At 39.7% G+C, this 14,867-nt stretch overlaps 1 protein-coding gene across 1 annotated transcript; it reads left to right on the top strand.

The window, feature by feature from the left end:
* Positions 1-1,388: 1,388 nt before the first annotated feature.
* Positions 1,389-11,588, top strand: LOC124142056 (brain-specific homeobox protein homolog). The gene is made up of 3 exons (XM_046510320.2): positions 1,389-2,855; positions 7,211-7,419; positions 10,052-11,588. The coding sequence occupies exons 1-3, from the start codon at positions 2,516-2,518 to the stop codon at positions 10,451-10,453; spliced, it is 951 nt and encodes a 316-aa protein (XP_046366276.1). The 5' UTR covers positions 1,389-2,515; the 3' UTR covers positions 10,454-11,588.
* Positions 11,589-14,867: the final 3,279 nt, after the last annotated feature.

Here is a 14,867-nt window from a genome sequence, read left to right as displayed (position 1 = left end):
TCGGAGTGAGGTCATTGTTATCATACAACATACAAACTGTCAACATCTATGATTTTAGATTGGTAAATAATGATTCATGTGTAAGTGGTTAGCATGTATTTAAAGAAAACAAACATCAACATGGAGACGATGCGGGGTTCCAGTGAAAGGAATCTTTATCGACAATGATTTTGGAATCCTTTATCCTCTGTTTTTATTATCGACTGACCGAATGGACATGACAATGCGTATTATTATGGATAGCAACTTCTTTATTATACATATACAATGTTTCAGGGCTACATCTAGCCCCTTCATCAATTGAATTATGGAACAATAAAAATGATATTGTTAAAATATCGTTTTCATTCTTTTGTTCATGTATTGCTGAAGATAAATTACTATTGAAATTAGGACACTTCAAGTTGATAAAAATATCGAAGTAGCTTCCTGTAAATTATGTTCTTTGTAATAATTTGGAAAAGTCAAAAATCATTTTGGAATGTTTTGCCGAAAACATCTCCCTTTATGAAGTACGTGACACAAAACGAAGACCTTAAAACCAGAACACTGCCATGAGCAGATCCTGATTATACAGGGATGTTTGGAAGGACGGTGTAGTTTAAGGGTACAATTGAATTCGTTTCAAATAAGCTGTACTTATTTCCCTCTTTCACGGCATCCAGCTCCATAACGACCGATCGCTAAACACTCCAAACAATGTTTTGGGGATCCCTCTTCTACGGCTATCGTCGAGGTTGTATTTTGATTGCTAGCTCACTTGACAAGACGAGATCCCGCGAATTATCCGCCTATCCCCAAGGGAGTCGCAATCTCGTATGGCGCTAGTTAGGCCGCGAAAACTCAATTTTTACCGGCGCGGGGACTATTAGCATCGCGCCTCCACTTCGTCAGAACGAGACAAACAGTTGGAAACAAACGTAGAAATTGGTATTTAAACAGGGTTGCAATCATAAATAGCTTTATTGAAAAGTCGTAATATGGGACGCGACACTAGGCTATTTCCTATGTCATCAGGTTAAAGTTGCGATATACAATCTGCCTGTTCAATTGCAAAACGGTTAGAGATAGCTCTTAGCGAGGCAAGATAGCGTTGTCATCAGTACGATGGCGGAAAACCCCCTCTCAGTTTAATGATACCAATATTCTCGCTGTCAAGGAGACTCGCAGCCCACTTGACACCTCGGCTACCAATATTTGCTTATCACGACCGAAGGAGAGCCATTAATTTTTCGAGTGACACAGCTTTGCAATTGTATGGGGGAGGGGTCTATCCTTCGCCCACCCTCCCTGCCCCGCTCGCCTATTAGCGTTAGCCCGGATCATGATTGATACAGGCTGCTCTGTAATATTGGCCGGGTCCGTGTTTCAGCTTCATTTAATCGCTAATAGATTTATACACCGCACGATATGCCTCTTTCATTTCTTCTATTATTCATTCGATCGTTACATTGATCTTCCCAACGGGGCAAATAATTCCTACCAAATTGAAGAGCATTTGCAACGACCCGCATGTCTCGGGCGTTAAAAACCTCGTCAGACGCCGGAGTCTTATCACTTTCCGAGGGTGAGGGGCGAGGGAGGGACGCAACCTCTGTCAGAGTAGTGGTCAGGCAGCCCCCATCGCAGACAGACGCTCGGCGAAAGAGCGTGTATTGAGAGCAAGTTGTGCGGAAAATATTACTGATATTTACATCGATGCTGATTGCAATGGACCTTTTGTCACACCAGTGACAGCTCTTTGATTTGATGGGAGATACAGTTTATGACATATGAAGAGACTGTGAAACAGTGTAGAAATTGCCATTCAACGACTTTTAATCCTTGTCACATGACAGAGGTGTGCGTTTCAGTGAAACAGGCATTTGAGGATTTAAAGAGCCGGATTGATAAGTGAGCCAATCAACTTCAGTACCGGATTGGAATTTACAAGTTTTCGGATCAATTGACGCAATGAGAACAGCCATTGACAGCCGATCGCTTCTATAAACATATACCCATGTTATTAGCACCGGGGAGATTGACGGCAATAAACTATTGTCATTGACTGGGCTTGTCATTAGCAGCAATTACCACGGTGATGACAAAGACAATGGGCGATCAGCTGACTGCAGGTTGGTAAACAGTCGCTAATTATGCAATAACCCGGAAATACTCTCCCGGTCGACCTCGTGGGGATTAAAGCGGATTAGTTCAAAGAGGCGGGGCATTCGGTTTTCCTCGGCGGGGCTTATCACACCACCAGCACTCTTTACCCTAAACATACTGAGTTTGTTTATCATTTATGCTGAGACTCTCATTGGAGATACTTGAGGAGGGTTACCAATTGTTGTTGAAACTTACCTGACAAGGAGATGGTTTCATTCGGATTTGGAACATGTTGATGTGACATTGCAGTAATTAACTCTAAGTGCTTACTGGTATTTGAGGACCTGTGAAGACTTTTACGAGTTGGATCTTCGTTTGGCTTGGACCAGATTTCATTTACGTGCGTGATCTTTGAAGAAACTTCACAATGTATTGCACCATGGAACCCCAGGCGTTGGCGTCCTACCCGGTAATATTCAACGGTAACAAGTTGTACACCACCCCCAGGACTTGGCACCCCCACATCTACGAGAACCCACCCAGGCAGCCTACGTCTTTCTTCATAGCCGATATCCTGGGTCTGAGGGAGGAGAGGGGGAGCATGTGTTCCACCAGCCCTGGGGGTCTGTCTCCTGCCTCACCCCTCGAACACCTGTCCCGGCATCGAGTCAGCCCCACCCATAACCGCACCCCTGACAGTGAGGATGAGGGGGTTCATCACCGTGGGGACATGAGTGACCGTCTTTCGTCCAGTTCGCCGAAAACAGGTCAGTGTTTTATTTGATTATGTTTAGTAATTTGTAAAGTTGTGGAGAATGTGTTGATAATATTTGTTTTATATATTTTTTATGACAACTGTGCACTGAGGATTGGAAATCACTCCATGTTGTTCGATAAGACTATCACCGGAACGTGATAGCGATGTAATGTGATGTTTATTATTATTGAATAATTGTATTTGCCAGTCACCGAGACGGGTTAAGATCTCGTTATGTTCAACTAGTTCAGTTATGTGGAATGGATTTTGCTTTGGCGAAAACGGAATTAACTTTCATGAAACATTAAAATTCAATTTAATCACAAATTAACAGTTCTGTACTTGAATTAAAAACAAACAAAATAAGTATTTGATAAACATCCTATAATTAATCGTGGCTCTGCATCGTTTTCTGGGTTTTCTCAATATCGTTTCATTTAATTAATTTTATAATTACGTGTTCGTTACGCAACAACAGGTGCTTGCTGTGAAATAGGCACCACTTCAGTCGCGAGTTGTCAGTTAGTTGCAAGTGTCACATGCATAAATTGACATTATTCGTGACCACGTGCGAGTAATAAATAAACAAGCGGTGTGTGTTATCTCCAAACCATATCCAAAATAAGGTTAATCAGCGATTTAGACAAGGGGTGGGAATTACAGTGATAACGAAAAGTTGTTTATTGCAGTGTTTTTTTTCAAATGCAAGACGTGCTGTACAATGACTCACACAAGTTGGGTTTAATTTGTAATCTGAAGTGTCGACTTGACAGAATGGAATTTTATGTTTCAAGTTTATCAACATTTTTAGCTTTCAGCTTCTGCCGCTGAGTTAAAAAAGTAAATTCGTGGTAGTTTTCTTCAAATCATAAGTAACATGAGTGAATATAATACATGTGGTTATTAGTTTTCTGTGTACAGTGTGATGCTGAGCTTAAATTGTTAAACCTTATTTTTAATAAAAAAAACAACATTATCTGGATCGATGTATGGATGCAATCAAGTCATTTTCCCGTTCAGTAAACAGTTAGTGTATCAGCTACTGTATATCAGCACCGTATTCAGACCAACCGGTAGGAACAGATATTCTCTCATTTTATTTAAGTGTTTCTTACGCTGGTGACTATATATTGGTACTTGATATATGCGGAAAGCTATGTTTCAAGTCTTCATGTGTGTATTTGAATATAATTGACAAAGCTTGACTTTTTATGTTATATTTATCGACACTGTTAATAAAACTCCATTTAATTAGACTAATATAAAAGCCGTTTATTGTTCTTGTACATATTTGACTATGTTGGATTATCGGTCCAATTGGTGCAAACTTTATACACCATGCAAAAAATACGTATTTATTGTATTGTCCCCTATATGCATATGAAAGTAACCGAATTATTGTCATTTTTATGTGAGATTTGTTTGAATGGTATTTTGATACATACATGTTGTTAACGAATTAAAAGACACGTTGTGCTAAGAAACGACCCAGTACTTCTGTTGGGGCTGTTGTTTAAGTGTTTTCTCCGACACAGATAATAACCGTTGATGTGTGCTGAAAATGTAACTAAGTTCTCCATTATGCGACCCTCCGTCTGAAGGATGGCCCGCTGAATTGAAAGAGCACGGACGTGCTCCACTTCGGGCACTTAACAGCACTTACTCTTGTTTATTACAAATGTGTATTAGCCCCGACGTCACTTAACCCTAGTAAGCCTCGGAGTTAATTGTCATTTCCCCCGGATTAGCCGGCCAATGATCATATGACAACATCAATCGCATTAGTGTGTCAGTTGTAATTCATCGTCTATCCCCGAACAATTATACAACGATATGCTTAAGGTGACACATTTATTGCCATGACGCTGGAAGAAGAAAAATCCTTTCCCCTCCTGGTCTTTCAAAGCCTTTATCTTTTTTCTGTCCCTGCCCGCTGGCATCAACCGACCCGGAGTAATGATTAGGCGATCGGGAGAGAATAGGATGGCGTTAATTGTTGTTAATTGGTATCCACAAGCCTCGTTTATCGTAGTGACACTGATTGTCTGATGGTCTTTGTCCTTGGCTCTGCGTCATTTGTATGTTGACAATCATCTCACGCACGACACAATGCTGAGGTGGGTCTATGAGTAAAGTCATTAGAGTTTATATGCCGAGTGACTTAGCGATGGTCATTTATTGTTTCCGTCCTGTGTGGAATCTGAAACTCGTGTTTCCTACATAGAGCAGAACAGCTCGTTATATATGTTATGTACACAAAGAGCTATAAAAATAATGTTAATAAGAATGATACTAGGTATATGGGCGTGCCTTGCGTTCGGCGAGACATACATTTGCAGTAGAAGAAAACGCTTTGTTAATCAATATCTTACTTGATTGAACTATTCCTTTAGGTCAATATTTATGTTTTCTTTATAACGTGCTTTCCTTTTTTTTCAACAAACACGTGTTTTTTATCGTTACTTGTTTTCTGCTTTTTGCATTTGGCGAACATCAATTATGTTTCTGACAAAACAAGAATGATGATGTCCTCGGATGATGAAATTTCAAATATCATTAACTCAACTAACACGTTATTTAACATGGGAATTCACCTTTGAAACACGGTTATCATTTCGACACTACATATTTGGTCCCTTACACAACTTCAACTTATTCGGATATGTTTTAATGCGCGCATTAAATACTTCTCAAGAAAGGCATGATTAGGTGCGCACTGCTGAGACGCGTGTTTTGCGTTCCGTATACTCATAAATAAAGTCTCCGACAGAGAGAAAATATTATCATAACGTCTTTTTATCACTTAAAATAAATATTAACATATTTCATTACTCATATTACTTAAACAGTGTCTCCACAATGACATGCGATAACATGCTATTTGATGCGTCAATGCAAGAAGCTATCGATAGTCAATAGAGATTTTTTACATCATTTGTCATCTAACTTCTAACACAACATTATGTCAATATTATCTCAGCAAACTGGAAACCGTCCCCACAACAAAAACCTCTGTTAAGGAGAGTTATTGTTAACCAGTTGAAACAGCGCTTGGAACCAGCGTTAAGTGCTTTGGAACATTTCACGTTACACGGGAACGTGTTCTTGTATGTTCTTATTACTTGACACATTTATATTTTTCAAATATTGAAAATGATTTTAATGGGATCATTTTGGTTTATAAACAAAAGTAAGTAATATGTATGTAAACAAAAGAGACAACCTCTTCAAAGCCATAAGAAATCTCTAAAAAAGTCGATTGTACGATTCCGACTGGGTCATGAGCATGTGTTTAGGAATGCCTATCAACTGGGGATCATACCGGGTGTTCGAAAAACAAACACATGCAAAGCGGGTAAATTATGCACCTAAAATGACGGGAACATATGATACAAGTCAAAATATGGAATTGCATAGGACATTAATTTTGTCATTGACGCATCAATTTTGGAAATGTCATCCATATGTCTTCCATAAAACTTCTTGAAAGTTTTAATGAGGCCTTGTAACCCTGATCAAACAACTTTTAGCAAGAGTCGTATGGCGCTGTTTGAAATCTTTTAGAAATATCATACTGATTGTACCTCAAGGGTTGTGAACTGTACACACCAAAGACTGGAGCTGCAGGAATATTGCTCAAACTGAAAGGCAAGTTGACAATCGGAAAGTTGAAGTCATCCCTCTTGTCATACAGTCTTGTGGAGACTTTTCTGTCACTCGGAATCTTTATGCATAGATCTAATAATGAAACAGACGAGTCGGTCCCACTGGCCTCCTTTGTTTCTAGTTCAGGTGGTAAATAGTGGAAGGGAAAAGGCTATTTGATGGTTATTTGAAATTAAACTTCTTGGGCAAATTACCTTGTCTTGACTTTGTAAACCCGAGCAGAAATACCGTGCACAAAGAAACAGATCAACAAGAAGGGGAGCCCCATTTCCTCCCACGGGGATGCCTACTTCTTGCTTAAATGTTTTACCCCCCTTATATGGATGTTATCAACGAGGAAGTCCGGCATTTGTTAGATGTCATTTGCTTACATTTTTAAAATGAGTTCTTACATGCTGGCAGAGGCGTATGGCAAACAGGCCTTTTCGAAAGTTAAAACTGTAATATTTGGTGTAAATAGTTTATAAAAATATTTTAATATTAATTGTATTGTGGAATGGATATGGAAATATTATCAAATAAAAATATAGCAGCGTGCCCCAAAATATCAAATCTAATTAACAAGCTGATGTTATGCTCTTTCCAATGTGTACTTTGAACTTATGCGTTAAAAATGAAATGGCGGAATTATGCAATAAGTATACGGCTTTGTAATAACTTAAATAAGCTTAGTAAGCACAGTTTGATTCGGTGTTCCAGACGATGGTTCTCAGGGCGAAAAGAGGAAGAAATCTGGCGACGAGAGCGACGATAAGGACAGCGGCCAACCACAGAAGAAGAAGAAAGCGAGGACGACATTCACAGGACGCCAGATCTTTGAGCTGGAGAAGCAATTTGAGCAGAAGAAGTACTTATCCTCAGCCGAGAGAGCAGAAATGGCAACACTACTTAATGTTACAGAAACACAGGTATGCCAAGCGCAATTGAACTTTTGATTTTACCTTAAGCTTTAACACATCTATTGTGTGTTAGCTATCACTAAAGGGGGTCACACCTATGCATAAGCTATATCATTCAAACAAACTGCGAGAATCAATACTGAAAAGGTTTTCCTTCTTCAGATATATGGACTTCTGTGTAGTTAAAAAAATACAATTAATTCTGACTATCCCACCAGATATATTGCTGTAAAGGTGCTATATCAGCTTACTTTGAAATGGTGTTCCAAGAATGAATTCTCTACCAATCTTTTCCTATTGAAAACTTGTAAACATAAATTCGCTAGCTGATTTGTTTCGTTTGAACAAATAGTTTTGCCTTATTATTAATTCTCGAAATTACCCCAGAACGAAAACATTAATTAGAATTATTTTTCGCCATCGCGTAAACAATGAAAGTGATTAATGATTATTGAATCAAGCGCCCGCGGCTCACATTTCGACACGCGTTCACCGATTATCAATTTGATAAAACATTTTAGATCAGAGAGTCAAGCTTTGACACTTAGCCAGCAGATGGATAGTCACTGCGGGACCGGTGTCACGTGGTCTCGCGGGACCAGTCATTGTCAAATGCCACAATAAATCCACGTGGCTCCTTGCAGCGACATCTCCATTGAGATTAATTAGGCTAATCTTATGATGGCTTAATGAGGAAATAAACGAACGATTTGGAGCTTTGACTATGACACAAATAGTTAAGCAAAACATTACACTGTCATGATTATCTTAACTCGAAACAGCCATGTGAAGCAACAATGGCTGTGATACGGCTCCATTCAAACTGAGCGAATTTAATCGTATCTTTGTTCTATTCTGTTAACCAGACTTTGAAATTTTCACTTAAGTTTTACATATTCGAAAATACGCATTCGTTGAATTTTATCAGTTAATTATATTTAGCTGTACAGCTTGTATGTTGAAAAAATCGGAACTAGGAAATAAATAAACGGCTTGAAGTTAGACATCTTGTTAACACTCTCTCGCGTTTATTTTTAACGTCTCATATCCATGATTTTGTCCAACCTTTCCCCTTATAATTTCACACATAGCCGCAATAACTAATTGCTTATTGTTTCAAACATACTGCCTGAGGGAAATTTTCGGAAAACAGTGAGAATAAAAGTTCAAAACATTTTTGTCATGAGTTTGGAGGATATAATAAATGTGACAAAACCTTTATCAGAAGAAATCTCCGCTAAGATTCCGATTATATCTTAAGCATGTGTTTATGCATCACTATCAAATAAAGATTATACCAGGTATTCGCGAAAAGGTAGGCTTATCTTGCCCCGTCGGCGGCACAAACACATGCAAAGGCAAGTCAATTATTCGCCTGAATAGGTACAGAATATGGTACTAAATAGGGAATGGACACCTTTTTGGTCACTAATGCGTCAAATTTGGAAATACCTTCCACATGTGCCTAACACAGAACGTTTTGAAAGCTTTAATAAGACCTTGTGTGTTGTAACCCTGATCAAACAAATTTTGATCAAGAGCCATGCGAGGCTCTCTATAGCAGATATGACACGTACAGTAATACTGAAGGATACATAAGACTTATATCCCATATTGAAACATATTGCTTTAGAATGTCAGAATCTGCAATACACGACCATTGTATATTCAAAGCTGATTGCACATACAAACAAAGCCCAATTAAATAATTAATTAATCACGTGTGTATCTTAAGGGTATTGTCAATATACATGCCAGTTATATCACTGCCGTAAATACTTCTGGATAGCTTGACATCATTAAACAATAATTGCTCGTAATTTACAGCAATAAATTTCGGGCATACAAGGTCTGATAAGATTACTACTGTATCTTCTATTTGCCTACATTAAATTACCATACTAACATGGTAATAAACGAAATGCTATCTTAATTGAGGATTTACAAGCTGTATAATTGAGAAATGATATCTTAATTAAGGATTACAAGCGGCATAATTGAGAAATGTTAACTTTCGTAAAAATGATTCTCGTTCTGTTCTTTGTTGCCAGGGACATTGGGTTTTTCTAGACCTAAAAGCGTTCTTTTGGAACGCCAAATACTCGGTTTTGATGTGTACTCGGTTTTATGTGAACCCATGTGAAGTTTCCCGCTATGATATGGCTGGGATAACGCTAAAAGCGGCGTAACACCATACTCACTCACTCATACTGTTGTCCTTTCTGCTTGGGAGTTATTTTTGTATCACGTTACACCGTATTAAAACATACAACTGCGTCCTACCACGAGTCAAATAACGCACTTAAATATGTTTCAAGCCACTACTATAGATACATGGGTTATGTTCACCAGCGATGTGTTTCTTAAATCTCCGAAGGCCGCGGCAATTAGAAGCGTTTGCAAAACAGTATGGCGGCCATCTGGTGTTTAGGTTTCTCAATGCTGATGGCGTGCTAATAGCTTTTCACGTTTGGTGTCAATGCCATGTTGCCGTTCTTAGGAAAAGAAACCTGTTTTGTTAATTCGGTGTTAAAAGATATCATTTGTTGGGTGTTTGAGCTCTATGGCGTGTTTTCTCCCATCTTCAGCGTGTTTGGAAAACTGTGAGAGACCTTCTAACCAAACATTTCTTTCTCTTCAGGTGAAGATCTGGTTCCAGAACAGAAGAACAAAATGGAAGAAACAGGAAAATATATCGAGTGCCGAGGCCGCCGAACATAAACTGAACGCCGAGAAAAACTTGTTGAAGAACATGAAATGTAAGAAGGTTACGGATAAAGACGAAAGCATCCAAGACGAAATTCAAGATGGCGACCGTTTGACCAAGACAGAATCGGACTCATTGTCGGCCTCTGACGTCGTTGATGGTCGTGTGCAAAATTTAGACAGTTCCGCTTCAAATTGTGACACAGCTCCTAGTGTGTTAAATCTCTCGTCACCTGAAGAAGAAAAGACAATAAAAATTGAAGAAACAACAGAAATGAAATTGGAACGTGTGCCAGTGTTGCCTTGTTATGACACAGTGGCCGTGACAGCCCAGTGACCCTGATCTTGGCTTTGATAAGGGTAAACAACGATATCTCACATCCAACCAGACGTTTTTCCATATGGTCGAGATTGGTGCCATCAACCTCATTTCACTATTCACATATACATGACTGTGAAATTAACGATGGGTTAAGTACCGACTACTTTCCAAGACTTCGTGCATCTTGTATCGTTGCATCATATTCCCATTATTGTGTTGAGCAGTATTACGGAGACTATGCTCACTCTTACATCTCATGGTTGTATTGGTGCAAGTTATTATTATGATGTTGTGAATATATTATTACTATTATTATCACACTTTAAAAGGGTGCAGTTTTAGCGTTTATTGGAGACAATCAGGGCCAGGGGTACGGCATTAAATAGGAATGCGGGGTAGCCTAGTTTTCATGCCACACGTCTTCACACCAAGAACTCTGGTTCGATTCCACTTGAGTTCTAAAGTGTGAAGCCGTGTCTTTGTGTACACGCCGGGATATTGTTGAAATTAAAAGATTCGGCGTTAAACCCAAATCGCTCTCTTTGGAATCAAGTGAGCATCTACGACCTGTCTTTTTCCGAAATTAAGTTAACGCCCTCATATAACTGAAATACTATTCAAAAGAAGTTAAGGATCACCCGAACCTTTAATTTTACTATAGTTAAATCAGTCATGGCAGATTTACTAAGTATAGTAATATGAAAGAGTAGGAAGGTAGTATAAAACGTAAAAATATTTTGTTAAAGCTTTACACGAATTAGAATCACACGACATTTGTAAAGCGACCCGAAAGTACTCAAAAGTTCTTCCTTTCAAATCATTGATTTATCCGGTTCATATCTATGAATTCTTTACTTAAAGTACAAAGGCATTGAAGCGTCCGACTCGGTCAATTACAAATCAAAGTTTTAATGATTGTTGTCTCAATCGTTGAAATAGCTCCACCGTAGATGAACTCGAAACTTACAGCACAATACTGATTTATTGTGATTGTCAATATATGTCCCTCACGACTGTCGGCAACTGTTGTATTTCATTCCAATTTTCACAGTGCTGGCTCCCAGTCAAGCGCAACATGACACTCGTATTGTTGTTCCTGATAATGCACACCATCGTCAACTATCACCACACCCTGTGTAGACTTGGAGGTCAATAAATATCCTTTTATAATTACTCACGATTCGATCTGTTATTTTTTGTATCGATTTTGTTTCCGGTCATCGATAAGAGCGTACCCTAGGGCCTCGTGTTTTCGTCCGGCCATAGGGGGATCGATAACCGAACAAGATGTATTTTGTTGCTTAAACAGAGTACTTAGATCAACTGGTTGTAATCAGTCGAATGATTGGAGCGTTTGACGAGTACGGATATCTTGAATATATTTACTAGATATTAGTTTTGCTACGGTTGAAGCATTGCCAAATACCATTTTATGTCGTAAAAAGACCAACAGAATTGAAAACTTTTAAAAGCAATGTTATAGGTGGTGTGGCATTACTATCGAACTTTTCGAAAACAAATCGATTAAGTTTTCAGCGTTTTTACTTATAACATCCCTCGAAATGCATTAATACTACAGTTATAGTCGTAAACATTAGAATCATCCGTATTTTTCAATGATTAATCGATGGATACCATAAAACGTATTGAAAACATGAACATTGCGTGTTCTGGTATCAGGTGAAATGTGAAATAAACACACTGATGAACAGCCCGTATTTTGATGAACCACACGTGATGAATCACTCCATTCACTTATGAACGACCAGATCATTGATGGAGACACCTGCATAATGTTGAACCACCTGTATTTTGATGAACCACCCGTAATGTTGAATCTCTCCAACATTACCACACGTATATTGATGAATCACTCCATTGATTTATGAACGATATAATGATGAACCACCCGTACATAGATAAACCACCCGCACATAGATGAACCATCTGTACACAAGATGAACCACCCGTACACTGTTGAACCACCCATACATAGATGAACCACCCGTACATAGATGAACAACCCGTGCATAGATGAACCACCCGTACACTGATGAACCAACCATACATAGATGAACCACCCGTACATAGATGAACAACCCGTGCATAAATGAACCACCCATACATAGATGAACCACCCGTACATAGATAAACCACCCGCACATAGAAGAACCATCTGTACACAAGATGAACCACCCGTACACTGATGAACCACCCATACATAGATGAACCACCCGTACATAGATGAACAACCCGTGCATAGATGAACCACCCGTACACTGATGAACCAACCATACATAGATGAACCACCCGTACATAGATGAACCACCCGTACATAGATGTACAACCGTGCACTGATGAACCCCCCGTACATAGATGAACAACCCGTGCATAGATGAACCATCTGTACACAAGATGAACCACCCGTACACTGATGAACCACCCATATATAGATGAACCACCCGTACATAGATAAACAACCCGTGCATAGATGAACCACCCGTACACTGATGAACCACCCATACATAGATGAACCACCCGTACATAGATGAACCACCCGTATATTGATGAACCACCCGTGCATAGATGAACCACCCACACATAAATGAACCATCCTTACACAAGATGAGCCACCCGTACATAGATGAACCACCCGTACATAGATGAACCACCCGTATATAGATGAACAACCACCCGTATATTGATGAACAACCCGTGCATAGATGAACCACCCGTACACTGATGAACCACCCATACATAGATGAACCACCCATACATAGATGTACAACCGTGCACTGATGAACCACCCGTACATAGATGTACAACCGTGCACTGATGAACCACCCGTATATTGATGAACCACCCGTGCATAGATGAACCACCCATACATAGATGAACCATCCGTACACTGATGAACCCTCCGTACATAGATGAAGAGCCCGCACATAGATGAACCACCCGTACATAGATGAACAACCCGTGCATAGATGAACCACCCGTACACTAATGAACCACCCATACATAGATGAACCACCCGTACATAGATGTACAACCGTGCACTGATGAACCACCCGTATATTGATGAACCACCCTCACATAGATGAACCACCCATACATAGATGAACCACCCTCACATAGATGAACCACCCGTACATAGATGATCCACCGGTACATAGATGAACCACCCGTACACTGATGAACCACCCGTACACTGATGAACCACCCGTACATAGATGAACAACCACCCATACATAGATGAACCACCCTCACATAGATGAACCACCCGTACATAGATGAACCATCCGTACACTGATGAACCCTCCGTACATAGATGAAGAGCCCGCACATAGATGAACCACCTGTACATAAATGAACCACCCGTACATAGATGAACCACCCGTACATAGATGAACCACCCGTACATAGATGAACAACCCGTGCATAAATGAACCACCCGTACATAGATGAACCACCCGTATATTGATGAACCACCCGTACACTGATGAACCACCCGTATATTGATGAACCACCCGCACATAGATGAACAACCCGTACATAGATGAACAACCACCCGTACATAGATGAACCACCCTCACATAGATGAACCACCCGTACATAGATGAACCATCCGTACACTGATGAACCCTCCGTACATAGATGAAGAGCCCGCACATAGATGAACCACCCGTATATTGATGAACCACCAGTCTATTGATGAACCACCCGTATATTGATGAACCACCCGTATATTGATGAACCACCCGCACATAGATGAACCACCCGCACATAGATGAACCACCCGTATATAGATGAACCACCAGTCTATTGATGAACCACCCGTATATTGATGAACCACCCGTATATTGATGAACCACCCGTATATAGATGAACCACCCGTATATTGATGAACCACCCGTACACAGAGTAACCACCCATACATAGATGAACCACCCGTACAAAGATGAACTACCCGTACATAGATGAACAACCCCTATATTAATGAACCACCCGTACATAGATGAACCACCCGTATTTTGATGAACCACCCGTACACAGAGGAACCACCCATACATAAATGAACCACCCGTACATAGATGAACCACCCGTACATCGATGAACCACTAGTACATAGATGAACCACCCATACATAGATGAACCACCAGCACATAGATGAACCACCCGTATATAGATGAACCACCCATACATTGATGAACCACCCATACATAGATGAACCACCCGCACATAGATGAACCACCCGTACATAGATGAACCACCCATACATAGATGAACCACCCGTTCATAGATGCAGCAGTATTATTATTATTATTATTATTATTATTATTATTATTATTAGTAGTAGTAGTAGTAGTAGTAGTAGTAGTTGTTGGAGGGGTGGGTGGACTATCCTGAGATGAAATATGTAAACGTT

Source organism: Haliotis rufescens, unplaced genomic scaffold, assembly GCF_023055435.1.
Source record: "Haliotis rufescens isolate VD_foot unplaced genomic scaffold, xgHalRufe1.0.p SCAF_81, whole genome shotgun sequence".
NCBI classification, from domain to species: domain Eukaryota; kingdom Metazoa; phylum Mollusca; class Gastropoda; order Lepetellida; family Haliotidae; genus Haliotis; species Haliotis rufescens.
The sequence above is the reverse complement of the archived record's forward strand: the minus strand, read 5'-3'. Positions and strand labels throughout refer to the sequence as shown.

Coding starts and splice junctions, on each gene's coding strand:
- LOC124142056 (XM_046510320.2), top strand. CDS start 2,516: ATGTATTGCACCATGGAACCCCAGGCGTTGGCGTCCTACCCGGTAATA. Junction 2,856..7,210: donor GTCCAGTTCGCCGAAAACAG/GTCAGTGTTTTA, acceptor TCGGTGTTCCAG/ACGATGGTTCTCAGGGCGAA. Junction 7,420..10,051: donor TTAATGTTACAGAAACACAG/GTATGCCAAGCG, acceptor CTTTCTCTTCAG/GTGAAGATCTGGTTCCAGAA.